This window comes from Calidris pugnax, unplaced genomic scaffold, assembly GCF_001431845.1.
Source record: "Calidris pugnax isolate Ruff unplaced genomic scaffold, ASM143184v1 scaffold187, whole genome shotgun sequence".
In the NCBI taxonomy this organism is placed as follows: domain Eukaryota; kingdom Metazoa; phylum Chordata; class Aves; order Charadriiformes; family Scolopacidae; genus Calidris; species Calidris pugnax.
Genome location: NW_015090969.1, coordinates 745,627 through 760,650, shown reverse-complemented (window position 1 = coordinate 760,650; position 15,024 = coordinate 745,627). Strand labels below are relative to the sequence as shown.

General features: G+C 41.1%; 1 protein-coding gene across 1 annotated transcript in view; it reads right to left on the bottom strand.

Annotated features, from left to right (window-relative positions):
- The window catches only part of MAP2K5 (mitogen-activated protein kinase kinase 5), a 135,464-nt gene that overhangs the window by 24,165 nt on the left and 96,275 nt on the right, over positions 1-15,024 (bottom strand). The window contains exons 18-19 of the mRNA XM_014952762.1: positions 13,026-13,052; positions 12,682-12,714 (exon numbers count right to left, since the gene is read on the bottom strand). Of these exons, the coding sequence (XP_014808248.1) occupies positions 12,682-12,714; positions 13,026-13,052 (60 nt within the window). The remainder of the gene's footprint in view (positions 1-12,681; positions 12,715-13,025; positions 13,053-15,024) is intronic.

The window sequence follows — 15,024 nt, the reverse complement described above, 5'->3', positions numbered from 1 at the left end:
CATATGCTGTCTGTTGGAGATTTAAAAGGCGCAAGAATTTTTAAGATGGAAAAAAGCAGGATTTACCAGTCTAGTGGTTGAAAATAACCACCCAGTATTTATGAAAGAAAAGAAAAAAAATAAATTAAGAGCACAAGAAAAAAACAAACCAACAACCCAACAACCAGGGAACAAACAACATCACCATTTGCAAAGAAGGGCTTTACGAATTTAGGAGTTTTTCCAAGAATGACAGAGAGCTCCACTGTGTTTATAGTGTAACAGCTCAGGATGTAATGAAATTACACTGCAGAGTACTTTAACAGTGTCATCTCATTAGACCTACAGTTGGAACAAGAGAGCCACATAAAACAGGCAGCTGCAAATGACTCCATTCTCATCTATTCTCATTTGCTATTAAAAATACCTTTCGGCGGCTTTTTTCCTCCCTGACATCCCTACACAAAGTACCCTGCAAAGTATGATACATGCACCTATTTAAATTAACAAAGGAATGACTTATTTTAATCTCACTGTGCTTTGGAGTGCTTTGGCCATTTGGATGAGCAATATATCATTACATACAACCTTCCAGCGCTGCAGGCAAGAAACTCAGAGCGTGCAGCATTTGGTGGGAGCCAAACAATTTCTCTAGCACACAACTGTGTCAAATGCATGCATGTATTCATTATTGAGAATGCGAGGAAATAGCTTTGATGTAGTGGAAAAAAGAAGATGATAAAAGCACCTCTGCAATGTGTGTGCCATTATCAATGGTGGCAGATAGACCCAACTGCAGAGCCTCCTATGTGATTAGTAAATATACATATAATTGCTGTGGCCAATTATCAGAAAAATGAGATCGGTAATTACAAGACAGAAAATTAACTAGAACTCTTATTAAGGCTTTGTTTCCAATTCAAACAATTGGAAACTGCTGGAAAATACAATTAAATCAAAAGTAACTGAAGAGTAAAAGGAGAAGCCAAAATTGCTTTACGATTTTCAAAGACTTCTATTAAATACAAGGAGTGTTTGATATAACATGCCCAAATTCTCTTTGAACTTAGACCGGGTGAGGGAGAGGTTATTGTTTCTAAACTTATAAATGACATCAATATAGGAAGGTTTTCCACCAGAGAGCGGAAGGAACACGAGGAAATAAGCACTGCAATTAAACTTTCTCCACTTCAAAGAACTGCGCATGAAAATTATTCTTATTAATACAGAGAATGCAGGGCAGAATGTCAGGCTCACTCATACGGCGTGGAGCCCGGTGGGTTTTGCCTCTTCCCATCCTTTTCCCTGCTCCAGCAAAGCCTTCCTGGGCTTCCTCCCGCTGCGGCCAACGCTGCCTTCCCAGGTGGGACAGACTCCAAGCAGAGCAGGTAGGAAATACTCTGGGCATATATTACATTTTGAAAATTACAGGGCGAAGCTATTGGAGCCCATTCCCCAGGCTCTACCCCCGCTATTTATTTTAAGTAAAATACAAGTGAGGAGCTTCATGCAATCACCCCTATAATGGGGCTGCTGGGTGGGATCAGTCCATGCTGGGGAGCAGGACAGGAATATGGCTCCTGCATAAACACGCAAGAAAATTTCACCTGGATGAAAGTAAATGTTCATTGCTACCTTTTTTTTGGCACATTTTTCTGTACAATGCAGGTAATTTCATCCCCATCCAAGCCCACTCTCTTCTGCCACAGACCTGCCAGTCATGGCCATGCCTTGGTTGGTTTGCTCTCGGGAGCTCGGGAAGAGATTGTGTGCGTTGGTGGAGATGGATCTCCATATGAAAACCAGATGCTTTAATACAGTCTTCCCAAGGATTTTAGACTGGGCACCCCACAAATTTACTGGCTCTTTGCCCGACACGTTGCAAGCCTTTTGGGAGAGTGCATCGATCTCAAGAAAACACTCACTAGGAAATGCATTATGAGTTATGAGATCTACCCCAGAGAAACCAACGACTGAAATATTTCAGTTTCTGATATTATTCAATGCAAGACCATTCGAGTAGTAGAAAGGTGAGAACGAGAGAAATAGCTGCTGTAACTTGAGCAATCACCACGTTGCATAAAAGCAAAAGTTCCCAAACGACACAAAATAAATACATCCTCTTTTGTATCCTGAAGTTCCCTGGACTTCGTCTGGGACTCAAAGGGATGGGAAAATGAGGAAATAAAGCAAACCTACAAGGTCACATTTGATGTAGCCATAGGGAATGGCCCAGCTGCACTCCTATGGCCTGCTTTTTTTCACCCACCTGCACACTGAAATCATACTATAGAGGCAAAATAAAAGTAGAAACCCAAGATTTTAAGGGAGTGAGAACAGGTATACTCCTTTTAAACTAGAAAACAGTTCTTTCATTTTCATTAAATACCATATCTTTTACCCAGTATCACAAAGACCCATGTATTGGGGATGCTGCTAAATGGCAGTAAAGACACAAAGAGTTGTAAGGGTCAGGGTACGATTGGCCTCTTGCATCCCCAGCAGCTGATTCCCAAAATTGGCTATTTCCCTAAGCATCCAAGCAACATTTCAGCAACCAGGATCTGCTGCAGGAGAAGACAAGATCAGCCTCTGGTTTCTCAAAACCAGCTGAACTGTGCACACACAGTGAGAACGGGGAAGGGCAAGAGGAAAAAAAGTTTGAGTGATGCCTTTGGCTTGTGAATAATGAACAGTTCAAGAAGGTCAACCCATTACAACTGAAACCGTTTAATTATTAATTATGCACAATCTATGAGCAAAAGGACAAGTTCAGAATGTTTAATGTGTGGTAACTCCGACTGGACCCTCTCTTGGCATTTTGTTATTAGCACTTGTCAGCAAGGTGCTCAGGCATAAAGAAAAAAGCACAGCAGCAGAAAATCTGAGCTAGCAGGAGGAGGGAGGGCTTTAAACTTCAAACACTGCTCCTAATATTTAATTTATAGAGTGCCACGGCTCTGGTATAAACCTTATTGACTTCCACAGAGTTAGGGGAAGTCACGTTTATCTAAATGAAGACCTGAGAACTAGAACACTGAGACAATCCCTTCAAAACCAATCTAAATGAAGACCTGAGAACTAGAACACTGAGACAATCCCTTCAAAAGCACTCTCTTTTGAAGGGAGTGATAACATTACTATCTATAGTTTCTTTTTTTTTTTTTTTTTCCACACGTCTGAACAAAGGAAGAGTGAACCACCTAACAGTGTGTCCAGAAGTCAACCAACCCTTTGGAACCTATGCAATAAGAGCTTGAATTACAGGTCTGACTATTGTCCTCACCTACTTCTCAAACCTATTATTTGAGATGTTTCCTGCTCTGTTTGATCTCACTAAGCAGAGCAGTAGCAGAGATGCTATACTAAGGCTCAGGAAATAAATAATGGTCCAGCAAACCCACAAATAAATATGGATAAGGCACCTTTCCCCTTTTTGTCCAGCTTGGAATTTTACCTGGACAAGCTCAAGAAGGAAATTCAACAGATACAGCAGAGTTGCTTATTTTGTTTGGAAACACTCTTATGTCACTGAAATTTGGGAGTAGTTCTTGCCTGGCAATATACACCAAAAGCAGCCCATGCTCTACACACCTTCAGAGGTTCAGCTCCAACAGCCGATCTCTTGAGAGTGAAGTATTTTCTCAAAGCGACTGAAAGTCAGAGATTTATCACACCCCTTTCTGAAGAAAGAGAAAGCCCATGATCTCCCTGTAACAGGAAAACCAGCAACTATAGCCTTCTACCTAAAACCTTCATGAAGGTGATGGCAAAGCCCCCAGCTTTGTGTTAAAATCAAACCTGTGTTCCTCCTACCTCCTCCTTTGGGAGCCAGCCTGCTGGGTGGTCACAATGCCAAACGATGGCAGCCTTGTCACTGAGATGTCCCCAGAAGAAAGTGTAAGCTCAAAGACAAGCTCAGCTCCACTTTGGGGGCAACAGAGGTTGGTATTCCCAACCTCACTCCGTGCAAACAGATTTTTGCCCCCCTCTTCTCATCTGCTAATTCCCTCCCTTCTCTGTGAAGGGTTAAATTTCCCCGTTCCCCACAGCTCCCACTATTTTGCAATACTCTCTCCTCAGCGCGATACTTGTGCAGAAGGAAATGCCATGGTCCTATGGCTCCATGGCCACAGGAGGGAAGTTAGCAGAACCCAGCAAACCAAACTTCAGCTCCTCTCTCCTTTGGGTTTCCCCAGCACACCCAGTCTTTGAAATTATCATCTCCTCTGGGCAGATACTCCTACTCTGCAACTCGTCCACTGATGCTGAAACGGCAGTATTTAATAAATAATGTGTGTGCTTTACAAAGCACTCCTGGTTTATCACTTCAGCCTAAAAAGATCTCCAGGATTAAAGAATTTTTACGCACTCCAGCTTCTCTTTTACTAAAGCTTTTAAAGAATATACATATTTTTATACAGTAGCTGCATTTTACTTTGTGGCCAAATAGTGATTTATTTTTTTTTCACATGAACTTAAGTTTTAGATGCACTGCAAAGTGCAATTACATGTAATAAATGCACTGCAGTTACCAAGCCGTTCCAATGAGACCAAGAAAATACAATATTGTACACGTTCAGATTTACTCCTACAAGGACAACTTTCTTTTACAGCATTCCCCCCAAAAAAATCCAAAAAACAAAAAAACAACAAAAAAATCCACTTCTGACTTTCTAGCCAATCTACTTCAAAAGCCTTGCACAAACCTAATGGCAGGTGATTTCCTACAAGTAACAAGTTTGCAGAAGACAGCGATGTCTAGAGGTGGCCCAGAGGCCCAGACTTGAAAGCATTTCTGGATTGTCCCTGTTATACTCCCACCCCCAGCAGGAAGGTGAAAGATGATTACATCTCTGCGCCAGGTCGCCTCTTGCTCTTTTCTTAGTAGCAGATGCCAAATGTGACAAATTATACGCGGGGGCATTTTGGTGTGAAGTTTCGTCTGCTGGGATTGGAGTGTCAGCAGTAAACTCATTTATTTCCAGATCTCCAGCTGGATGGGAACCAAGGTCGAAAGGCCAGTGTTTTATCCACCAAAACACTCAGCCTACCTTTAACACCTCACATCACGTGAGGACCAGCTATTCTCTCCACAGCACTACCTGCTCCCCAAGTTCTTGAAAATATCACGTATGCTTAACCTACATTCCTGTCAAAGGCATGAAGATGTTCCTGCTTAAATAAGTCAGTAGAAACTTGGGGCTATCCGGTCGTCACTTTTGCAGCATTTGCTACTACAGAATATTTTTTTCAGAGCCCAGAAGAGGGAAGGAAAGAAGCAGAAGAGTGTAATTAACATCAGGAATAATCTAGAGCGTAGGACATGACATTTTCTACCTCTCGCCAAGCTTTGTAGTTGTTAGTGGGGCTCTCCAAAGGGCCTTGCAGATAAGCACACAGGTAGCTGGAAAACAGGTTAATCCTTTAACCGTAACTGTAATTGCTTTCTCTCTAAAACAAACATAAGAATTTTTTCCTCTCATTGCCGGTCTCTTGTCGATCATAAGCCAGCAGAGCACAGCAGTGTTTTGGGCAGACACACACACATACGCACATTTCAAATAGCTAAGGCACAGCAGCATGAAACGTAGCCTCTACCTGTTTGCACCGAAGGGACTCAAGTGAAAAACTAAAACCATTTATTGTTCCCTTTCTCCTCTGTACACTCCCAATGCATTTTTATTGCTTTTTCATAAAACACTGCCGCAAATAATCAAGCATGACCATTGACATCCACAAGATTGAGTTTTAGGAACCATTAAATGAGCTTGCCCTCTTGGGAAGGTTCTTGCTCAGGTTGGTCTAAAGGTAATTATTCAGCAATTCCTACCTGTGGTTTTACCTTGTTCCTATATAAGTGTCTCAATCTCATACACTAGTAAGGTCACAGTTTCTGTCTCAATAAAAGTATACCCTAAAACAACTTATTCACATGACAAATGATGGTGGGTTTGTGTACACACGTGTGTATATCCTAACACTGGCTTTTCTTGCATGGAAATCTTCAAAATTCCAGAAATTATCAGGCTTAAATATAGCTGTTTGCACATTTAAATCCATACCTGAGAATCTAAAGAGAAATTCCTAAAGAAAAAAAAAAAGTTGTCTTTCATTCTGAGCCTTTGGACTTTTCTACTTCATTTACAGAAATAGCAAAATGTAGGATGGATATGTAAGGTTAAAAAATTCAGCACTCGAGAGGCAACGGTCTTCATTGTGTTATTTGATCAAGCTGAACATCCTGTGAATTTTTAAGGCTATGCCATAGCAACAAATGGAGGGATATATTTAAGCAAGTGAAAAAAAGAAGGGAATAGAAACAACTTACAGGATACATGTATTAAGTGCAAATTATTTTTTCCACGGGAGAATTTGAAATTTTATTGAGACTGAAATGCTTCACAGCTCAGCATTAACACTGCACTAGCATTAACTGATGCTGCTAAATGTTTCTAGAGTACGAATTTAAAAAGGAAAAAAAAAAAAAGGTCTTTGATTTGTGGAGTTAGTGAAGTCCTTGAGCTAGATTAAACTGCAGTCTTGTGAGACCGAGTATCTCTGTGGGGGCACTTAACAGAAATGCTCAAGAAACTCATGGAAAGCTTCTCACTACTTACTCATCAAGCTATCAGAGTTAAGGATTCATGAGTACAACTAATTAATTTTTCTTTTAAATTTCTGCATGACTCATCAAAACAGGCAGGCTTTTCAATGCTGCCTCCTATTTGTAAAAATAGGATTTGCTCTTGGAAGTCCTTCATTCCTCAAGCTTCTAACGTAATTGGAATAATACAATAATTTAACTAAAACCGATGGACAAAAATCGAGTGCTTTTTCTCCCTGATTCAATACAGTTTAAAAAAAAAATAATTAAAAAAGCCAAAGCTAACACCTAAGTCCCTATTGCACTGAGACAAGCTACAGAAACTTTGAAACCAAAATTAATTTATTTCAGGCTATGAAGAAGAAAGGGTTAGAAACTAGAGCTGATGCTTAACTACAGAGCTTGTGACCACAACTGCTCCAAGTACAGCGAAACCCGGTTTACAGCCACCACTCAAGGGGCTGGCAATAATTGCCTTCCTAGAAGGAATACTCTAAGTAAATAAAGGTCAAACAAAATAGCCCTGGAGAGCTTAAAGAAAATTTAAAGAAGTTGCTGAAGTCAGGAGGAGTGCCTGTTGGATGCATTCCACAATGCAAGTCTTGTCTATCCAACCTTCTCCGGATGCAGAGCGGACAAAAACAGGATGGAAGGGATGGGATGGGAAGCTGACGTGCTGAAAAACCACGAGCTGTCGGGGCTGGCCTTTTGGGATCTCCATACACAAGCTGCAATCACCCAGGTGTTTTACTAAAACGCTGATCTGACTGGCAAGCAGGAAAAGTGACATTTTTAGAAGGTTTTAGAAATACCGCGTCTGGAATACAGAAGTAACTGTATGGCAATTTCCTACCTGATCTATTTTGACAACAAGGTAACAGGGAAATAAGTAACTACAGGTTGGAAGAATCTTCAAAGTAATGCCACTTTTCAACCGGCTGCAAGGAACGCAGAAATAGGCTATGATCAGAGCTCTGATTTTCCTGAAAACCCAACCCCACACTTTGCTGCAGAGCCCAGTAACCCACTGATTACACCAAACCGAAAATTTAGAGCACCCCTACCCACCTTTTAAACTGAGAATTTTCTAATGCATTTAAAGGAAAATGCATAATTATAATCAAGGCTACAGTTCTCATAATCTCTGTTTGGAAATGGAATTTGATTTATTGAGTGACTCCTGCAGACAGAAGCAAAGAGAAGACTTAACTGGACCATGTAAGTTGTCCAGGAGGTTGCTGGAGATATGGAGGCTGAGAAGGGCACAGATTTTTTTGTCAGCTACAACAAAATAATCATGGGAGACACTCCGAGACCGTGAGCAGCAAGGAAGGTTTTTAACTGATTTTACTTGCAATCTTTAGGTTTCAGAGTCAACCCACAAAGTGAAATTGGGTGGCCTGCATTTCTCCAACGCAACATTAACAGTATTATTCTGGGGCTTTGCTGTTTGCATTTCAAAATTATCATCTGGAAGACATTCCCATGACATAATTTCTTCTTTTTTTTCTTTTTTTTTTTAAATGCACCCAGTGCTTTTGAAGCAGAATCCTGGTGCTGAGTAGGTTGCATTGCAAATCCTTCAGCTGCGTGATCATGAAACATAGGGCCACGTCTAGGACATCTTCCAAGCTGGGCAATGGCTCCTGCTTCCAGCACGACTCCGTTCTCCTTCCTGTCGGAGCGTTTCTGGAAAGACCACGCGCACAGCAAGTGATGCGTGTCCTTCCCAATAGAGATTCATCTGCACCACTCACTGCTTTCCATCCAGCATTTTGGTGAGCTGGAGACAAACTAAGTTGAGTGCTAGAATATTAAATGATTCTCAGCTCTCAGATACCAGCAGCCTGCCTTTATTGCTGGCTGCGTTGCAGGATGAACTACGTTAACGACTAGTCTATCCCCATCTCTGGACAGGATGAGGCAGGAGCCTTACCATGGTGGGAGATGCTGCTATGATTAGGACCATTGCTTAAATGAGCGTGCCTTATTTGTAGCTGGATCAGATTTCACTATAAGTTACCACATGTTAAAAAATAAAGGTCCTGGCAGGCATGTATCCTATTCACACAACGCCCCTCGCTAATTTTGCCATTAAAAAAAAATATCCCAGAACCAATGCCATTGAAAGACCAATAAAACATAATTTAACAAAAAAACCCCCAAAACTCAGGCGTAGTTTACTGCGATTTGAGAAGAACCGTGCCTGATTTTTTTTTTTTTTGGTTAAATTATCCTACTTCTCAGATCACCTATTTATCCTGCAGAATTTCTGCAAGCAAATTTAAAACCTAGAAAATGAACAGACAGACTTTCTAAACTGCCAAAGTGACCTGCAATGTCTCGTACATTTCAGTAAGACTTCAAAAGCAGCTCCTGCAGAACACTTAAAAACTCCCCTGGACAGTTTTTATTCCACAAGTGCACCACCTACAGAGCTTGAGAAAAGTCCAGGGTACCCAGGTGATACAGAAGTAACCTCTTAACTAGTTCAGTCATCAATAAATCCTATGAATTAAAGATGATTATGAATGAACAGAACACTAACTTTCAGATTCCTGTTGTCTTTTGGTGGAACATGGAAAAGTTCTACAAAAACTCCATGACTGCCAATATAATAAGCAACGAATATAAACAATCAAGGTCTTAACATGACTTCCGTTTCATCATTTTTAACAACTTCTAGGTTCTCCCTGTACCAAGCTCTGGAGTTTTTAGCCTGGATCCAGGGGTAAAGGCTGGGGTAAACACACTGCCAGCAAAGACCCAATTTCAAGAAACACTCACATCCACAGAGCTGTTTAATCCCAATGTTTTTAGCCTGGATCCAGGGGTAAAGGCTGCCAGCAAAGACCCAATTTCAAGAAACGCTCACATCCACAGAGCTGTTTAACCCCAACTTTAGGAGCCAGAAATCAAAAATATTCTCTGTCACATAAAAAGACGTATTAAGAGACTTTAGGAAAAAAAAAGACTCAGAGTTTTCAACTGCAACAACGTCAGCAAATTATTATTATGGCTTGAAGCTACGCAGGGACTGAAGGTCCTTACGGCAGCTCGATCCCACCCTCGCAGATCTATTTCTCCAGTACCCTGTGACACCATGGCTCATCCAAAAGCTGTGCCATTGTGGGAGTGCTGCTGTGAGCTATCTGCTTGGAGCAAGAGCGAGCTACAGCTCGTCACTCTTTGCTGTTCTGATCGTCATTAAGGTCAGCAGGGAATTCTGCACCAGTGTCTGGGGGCTCCTGTGGGGCCGGGCTGCGCAGCGCAGCTGCGGGAGAGGGGCTCTGCTCCTACCTCTTTGGAGTTTTAGGACCTCTTTACAGCCAAGGGGAAAATTTGACCCAAAATAATCAGTCTTACATCACTAAGCATTTCTAATCTTTAATACTCATGGTAGCAACAACAGCTGCACGGTACCAGATAGTAAAGAGACTTTCCCTCTCAAAAGGTCCTTGCGTAGAAGGAAGAGTGGGTATAAGCCAAATAAGCAGGTCCCTCTGTTATTCCCCAGGAGGCACAACTTACAGAAGACAAAGTGAGGAGGGGAAAAAAAAAAAGAAAAAAGTCACAAGTTAAACACATTTTGCTTTGAGGCCTCTGTACACAGGACAAGGCAGGAGGATCTGTTAAAGTCAATGCTACCCATTAGCTAGAACAGAGTAACCCTTAATATAAATATCCTCCAAGACACCGTCGTGCCAAGAAGTTGCACTTCCAGGTGTGGCAGCCGCTATCTAAATGCTATATATCTTATTAAATGACCCTCTAACAATACACACGTACCGAGCAAATAACACTACAGAGCCAATCCATTCTCCTCTTCCCCCCAGGCTCCCCGCGTTATGGCACGCAACTTCCATTTAGACACCGAGTGTGTTGCAAAACAAAGCGAGTTGCACTTAAAGAACTTTCAGCTGAGCTATTCTCTGCAACCTGACGTCTTAACGTGCCCACGAGCACAGTGCTCCCTGAACCACCAGCTCAGGAGAATGATGGCTCCGTGGCATACTGCGGAACATAAAATAAGTTAAAACAAGTAAATAACAAAACACTACCGTTAAAGCTAGCTTGGTGCTCAGATGTTCACAGACTGCACAAAGTTTCTCAGTTAAAGTTTTTCTGAGAGAACAGGAGCAATTCTAATCTTGAGGAAAAGATGTGAAAGCTGCAAGAAGCTCTACCATAATATGAGAGTCTTTAAGGCTCCATTTTAGAATACTGAGTTTAGATATAGGCACTAGTGCCAGCCCATTTAAAGGTAATTTGCCTAGAAGTAGCAAAACACAAATATAAATACAAGCACCTTTAGCTTAACTTCTTTAGGATAGAGATGGCCTTTTGCTGCTGGTATATAGAGCATTGGTGCTTTGGAATTGCCATGCCTTGACCAAAGATATATATAACAGGAATAACAACAGATGAAAAAGAAGAAAGAAGCAGAACTGCCTACAAACCTCCCAAACAACCAAACTGCCATAAAGAGCCAGGTAAAAGAACTAGCATGGCTGGAGGACTACGAGGACTTCTTTCCTTTACACAAAGGCTACTTGTTCATTTTAATTTGAACTGCATCCCTCAAGGCCCAAATGTCACTTTTAAAAAGCTCAGCTAAGTCATTAAGTCACTGTCCTGGTTTCAGCTGGGATAGAGTTGATTTTCCTTCTAGGGTTTGCTGTGTTTTCAGATTTGGTGTGAAAGGAATGTCAGTAACGCATATTGTTTTAGTTGTTGCTAGGTGATGTTTATACTATTCAAGTATTTTTTCCAGCTTCCAGCTGAGAATAAGCATAGACAGAACAACAGAATGGCCAATGGAGTGTTCTGTACCATAGACATCATGGGGTCTGTGGGGTATATAAATGGGGGGTGGCCAGGGGGAGGCAATCTGCGATTGCTGCTCAGGACAAGCACCGACCAACTCACTGGGTGGTGAGAGTGACTTGTGTTGTATTACTTTATCTTGTATATGCTATTAAACTGTCTTTATCTCAACGAGGTTTTTTTTCCTTCCTTTCCTCTCCTTTTCTGCATCTTCCCCCTACCCTTCTGGGGGGGAAAAAGGGGAGAACTGTGTGAGCGGCTGCGTGGTCCCAGCTGCCAGATGGGTTTAACCCCTTTTATTCTCTAATAAAAGGACAAAAGTGTTCACCAGAGGTGAGGGCGGTGAGTTTAGCAGTTCATACAGGCAGCAGTTACAGATGGAGACACAATCGAGGTGGAGTATCACACTGAGCTTACACCAACCTAAACAAACCTGATACACAGGATGGGTTGGAAGCAGCTGAATGGTTTAAATGGGCACTTCAACCCCCAGTGACTCCAACCTGACGAGCCAGCGACGACATTCCACTAGTCTTAAAAAAGTTATAGCTTTTTTTTTTCCTTCTTCAAACTTCCCAATCATCATAATCATCTCATTAAACATTAAAAGCCAGGCAAAAGTGACAGCAGCCTGCCCTGGGCTACTGCCTGCCTGTCAAGAGTTGGGACCCCTGCTTACACCTCAGTTTGGGAGGGGAGATGGGAGCTGCAAAAAAGTGCTTCAATCCAGAAACATGACATGACCCACCGAAATTCAGCCTGCTGGCCTGAATTCAGTTCACACCTGGATCTCCCCCACCTCAGCTTTTTATTTTGTCCTTCTGATTAAATAAAAACAAATCAGACGATGTTCTGACGCTTTCCTGCTCACACCTAATTTTCCCTCCTTATCCAAACACCCTTTTGCCTCTCTACACCGCGTGAAACGTGCCCGCTATAAAGTCTGCCACCACTTGAATGTCTCTGTTCCAACTCATCTGGCAAACGCAGAGAGGATCAACTCACACGATGGGGTTGAGGCTTTAGGGCCTAAAGAGCTAAAAGGACAAGCCTTTGAGACAATCGAGTTTTTCAAAGCCTCAATATTAAGAGCAGAAAACCAGCATAAAGTGGGACGAGGCCAGTTGATGTTCGACAGCTCCAAGCTGCACAAGGCAACTTGTGCTCAGAGGATGTTGGGCATTGTGCTTCATTAGGAAACAAAATATAAGCTTTCCACTCCATTAGGAATGACTTTAGGAGTGAAAGCACATAAGACGACGACTCACCTCATCAACAATGCACTGCAATAACTGGAGAGGCTGCAATGGAAAGAAGAGAGGGAAAAAGTATTAGCCTATATGCAATATCTTTACAGTGGAGTGGAAAGAAAAAATCATTAATGCAATAAAATATAGCAAGATTAATCAACAGCAGCAAACTCTTATAAAAACATTGATGCTCAGGATGTTCTATTATTTCTAATGGTACCTAATCTAATACAGGCAGTTAAAGGTTTGCATTTTCTTCAAAATGCAATTTGCTAAGTTTAAAACAAGGCATTCAAGCATGCAGAGGAAGCAGCCATCAGGAAAAAGAAAAGTGAATTTTTTTCTGAACTCATAAAGCTTACCATTAAAGATCCCTGGTTTTTCTGAATCTGAAAAAAGGCAATATGTAATTAGCATGTCATAATCAAAATGACTCACTTGGACACATTATGATCACTGAGAGAAAATTATTGCATCGCTGGTGGCAATTTGTGGGCATGTGTTAACACAATTTACATAATGAAAATACACAAATGTTAATAGCTCGCTTCTCATTTATAGGCGAAAGTCAGCAGAATGTTAATTTCACACAACACTTTTTAGTACCCTCCAGGTTGTATTAGAATAGGAAGAAAAACCATAATCCATTTCAAAAGGCTGTTTACGATTCAGATATAAATAATGTTTTATATTGCTAGATTGTGAACACTGGGCTTAATGTTGCAATCATTGCTAATGTTATGAAGCTCACTCTTTTTAAATTAAAAACCGATTTATTTAAAATTGAAATTAAATCATAGTCAGAAATTAGAATTTTGGATTACTGCCAGACTCTGCTCACAATCCCTTTTTTTGTGAAGAAAACTTTAATTATGTGGTTGAAGTATCTGCCGCTGCTCAGGAAAGCCTTCAATACTCCACTTTTACCCAAGTTTCTTATAGATTCCAACCCAGTTTTACTCTGACGATAAGCAGAGTGTTGCCATCTGTGAGCCTGGAAAGTTTGATGAACTTTGCATGGTTTTAAATGGCGAAGGAAAGACTTGTTCTCGGTCGTCTCCAACCCTTCCTTAAATTTCTTAATAACAATTTGGTTGGGAAATTAATTAATAGTTTGTAGTAACAGACCACTGGGCTGCTTACAGAGAGCTACAAAACATTCTGGCCCATATTGGCCCAGCACCTTTCCATTACAAAATGAAAACAAAGGCAATACTACCATACAAACAATTAAATACAAGACATCTGACTGAATTTAGGGATGTTGGTATTCTGATAATTTGTATACGCAGACCGTTTCTAAGGGGTGTGGAGAATTAATGCCGTATTTTTCCTCCAGATACCCAAAGTTGCTCAAAACCCAACACAACCACGACGCAAACAGAATGCAGTCCTTAGCGAAAACGTTGTCTTCTGTTCTAACACAGTTTATTTGGCTTGCCCCTTACATTTAATATTCTCTGTTGTATAGTGCCACGATGATGAATGTTGCGGGGCTGCCATCAGCTTTGGAAGCGTCCCCCCCCAACACCCAGCCAGAGGCAGGATCCTCCAATAATACTTTACAGGTACTAAAATGTAATATAGAGGAGGTTGAAAACTAGCACCAAGAAAATAGCTGGCATTATGCACACGTGAAGTCTTTCATTATTGTATTAGTAGCACACAAATACACACGTAAAGTTTCTGTCTATAATTCTATTTTTTTCCAAGGAAGAAAATAAAATAACAAACAGATAGAAGTAGCCCATTATATTTTTTTAACGGTCAATGGCGACCTATTACAATTCAACAGAATAAATTTGCTGGTTTACATTATTGCTAACAAGCAAAATATTCTGTGGATATAAAAAGACTTTTTTTTTTTTTTTAATACTTCACTTCCAGATGCTAAATAACGAAACAGACTCAGCTTATTCAATAGGGAGGATTCGGAGCTCCTTTAGATGAGTGCACATGAGCAGGCAATTCAGTTTTTCATCCAAACAGAGCATCAGTCATGTTTCCTTACCAGGAAAATAGGTCTTGTCATGAAAAGGAATAAAGGTGGGATCGTATATAGCACCCTCAACACAGATACGATTACACCCGATTTCAGAACAAGATTTAAAATATTATTTCTAATAAAAGCACTCGGTGCTTCTGATGAAAAATAAAGCAAGGCAAATCCAAGTATTACCGAATTCTTCCTGTGACACTGCAACTCTGCGCCGGAGCAGCGGGCCCCGCTTCTGCGAGAGACGCGTGCTCGCTCGCACACACGTCGTTACCGGGTTTTATTACACAATTTTGATGGCGACATATTATTTTGAGATCATCTTCATAAATTTTGCATTAAGGTAGCTGTGCCAGTACCTGGAA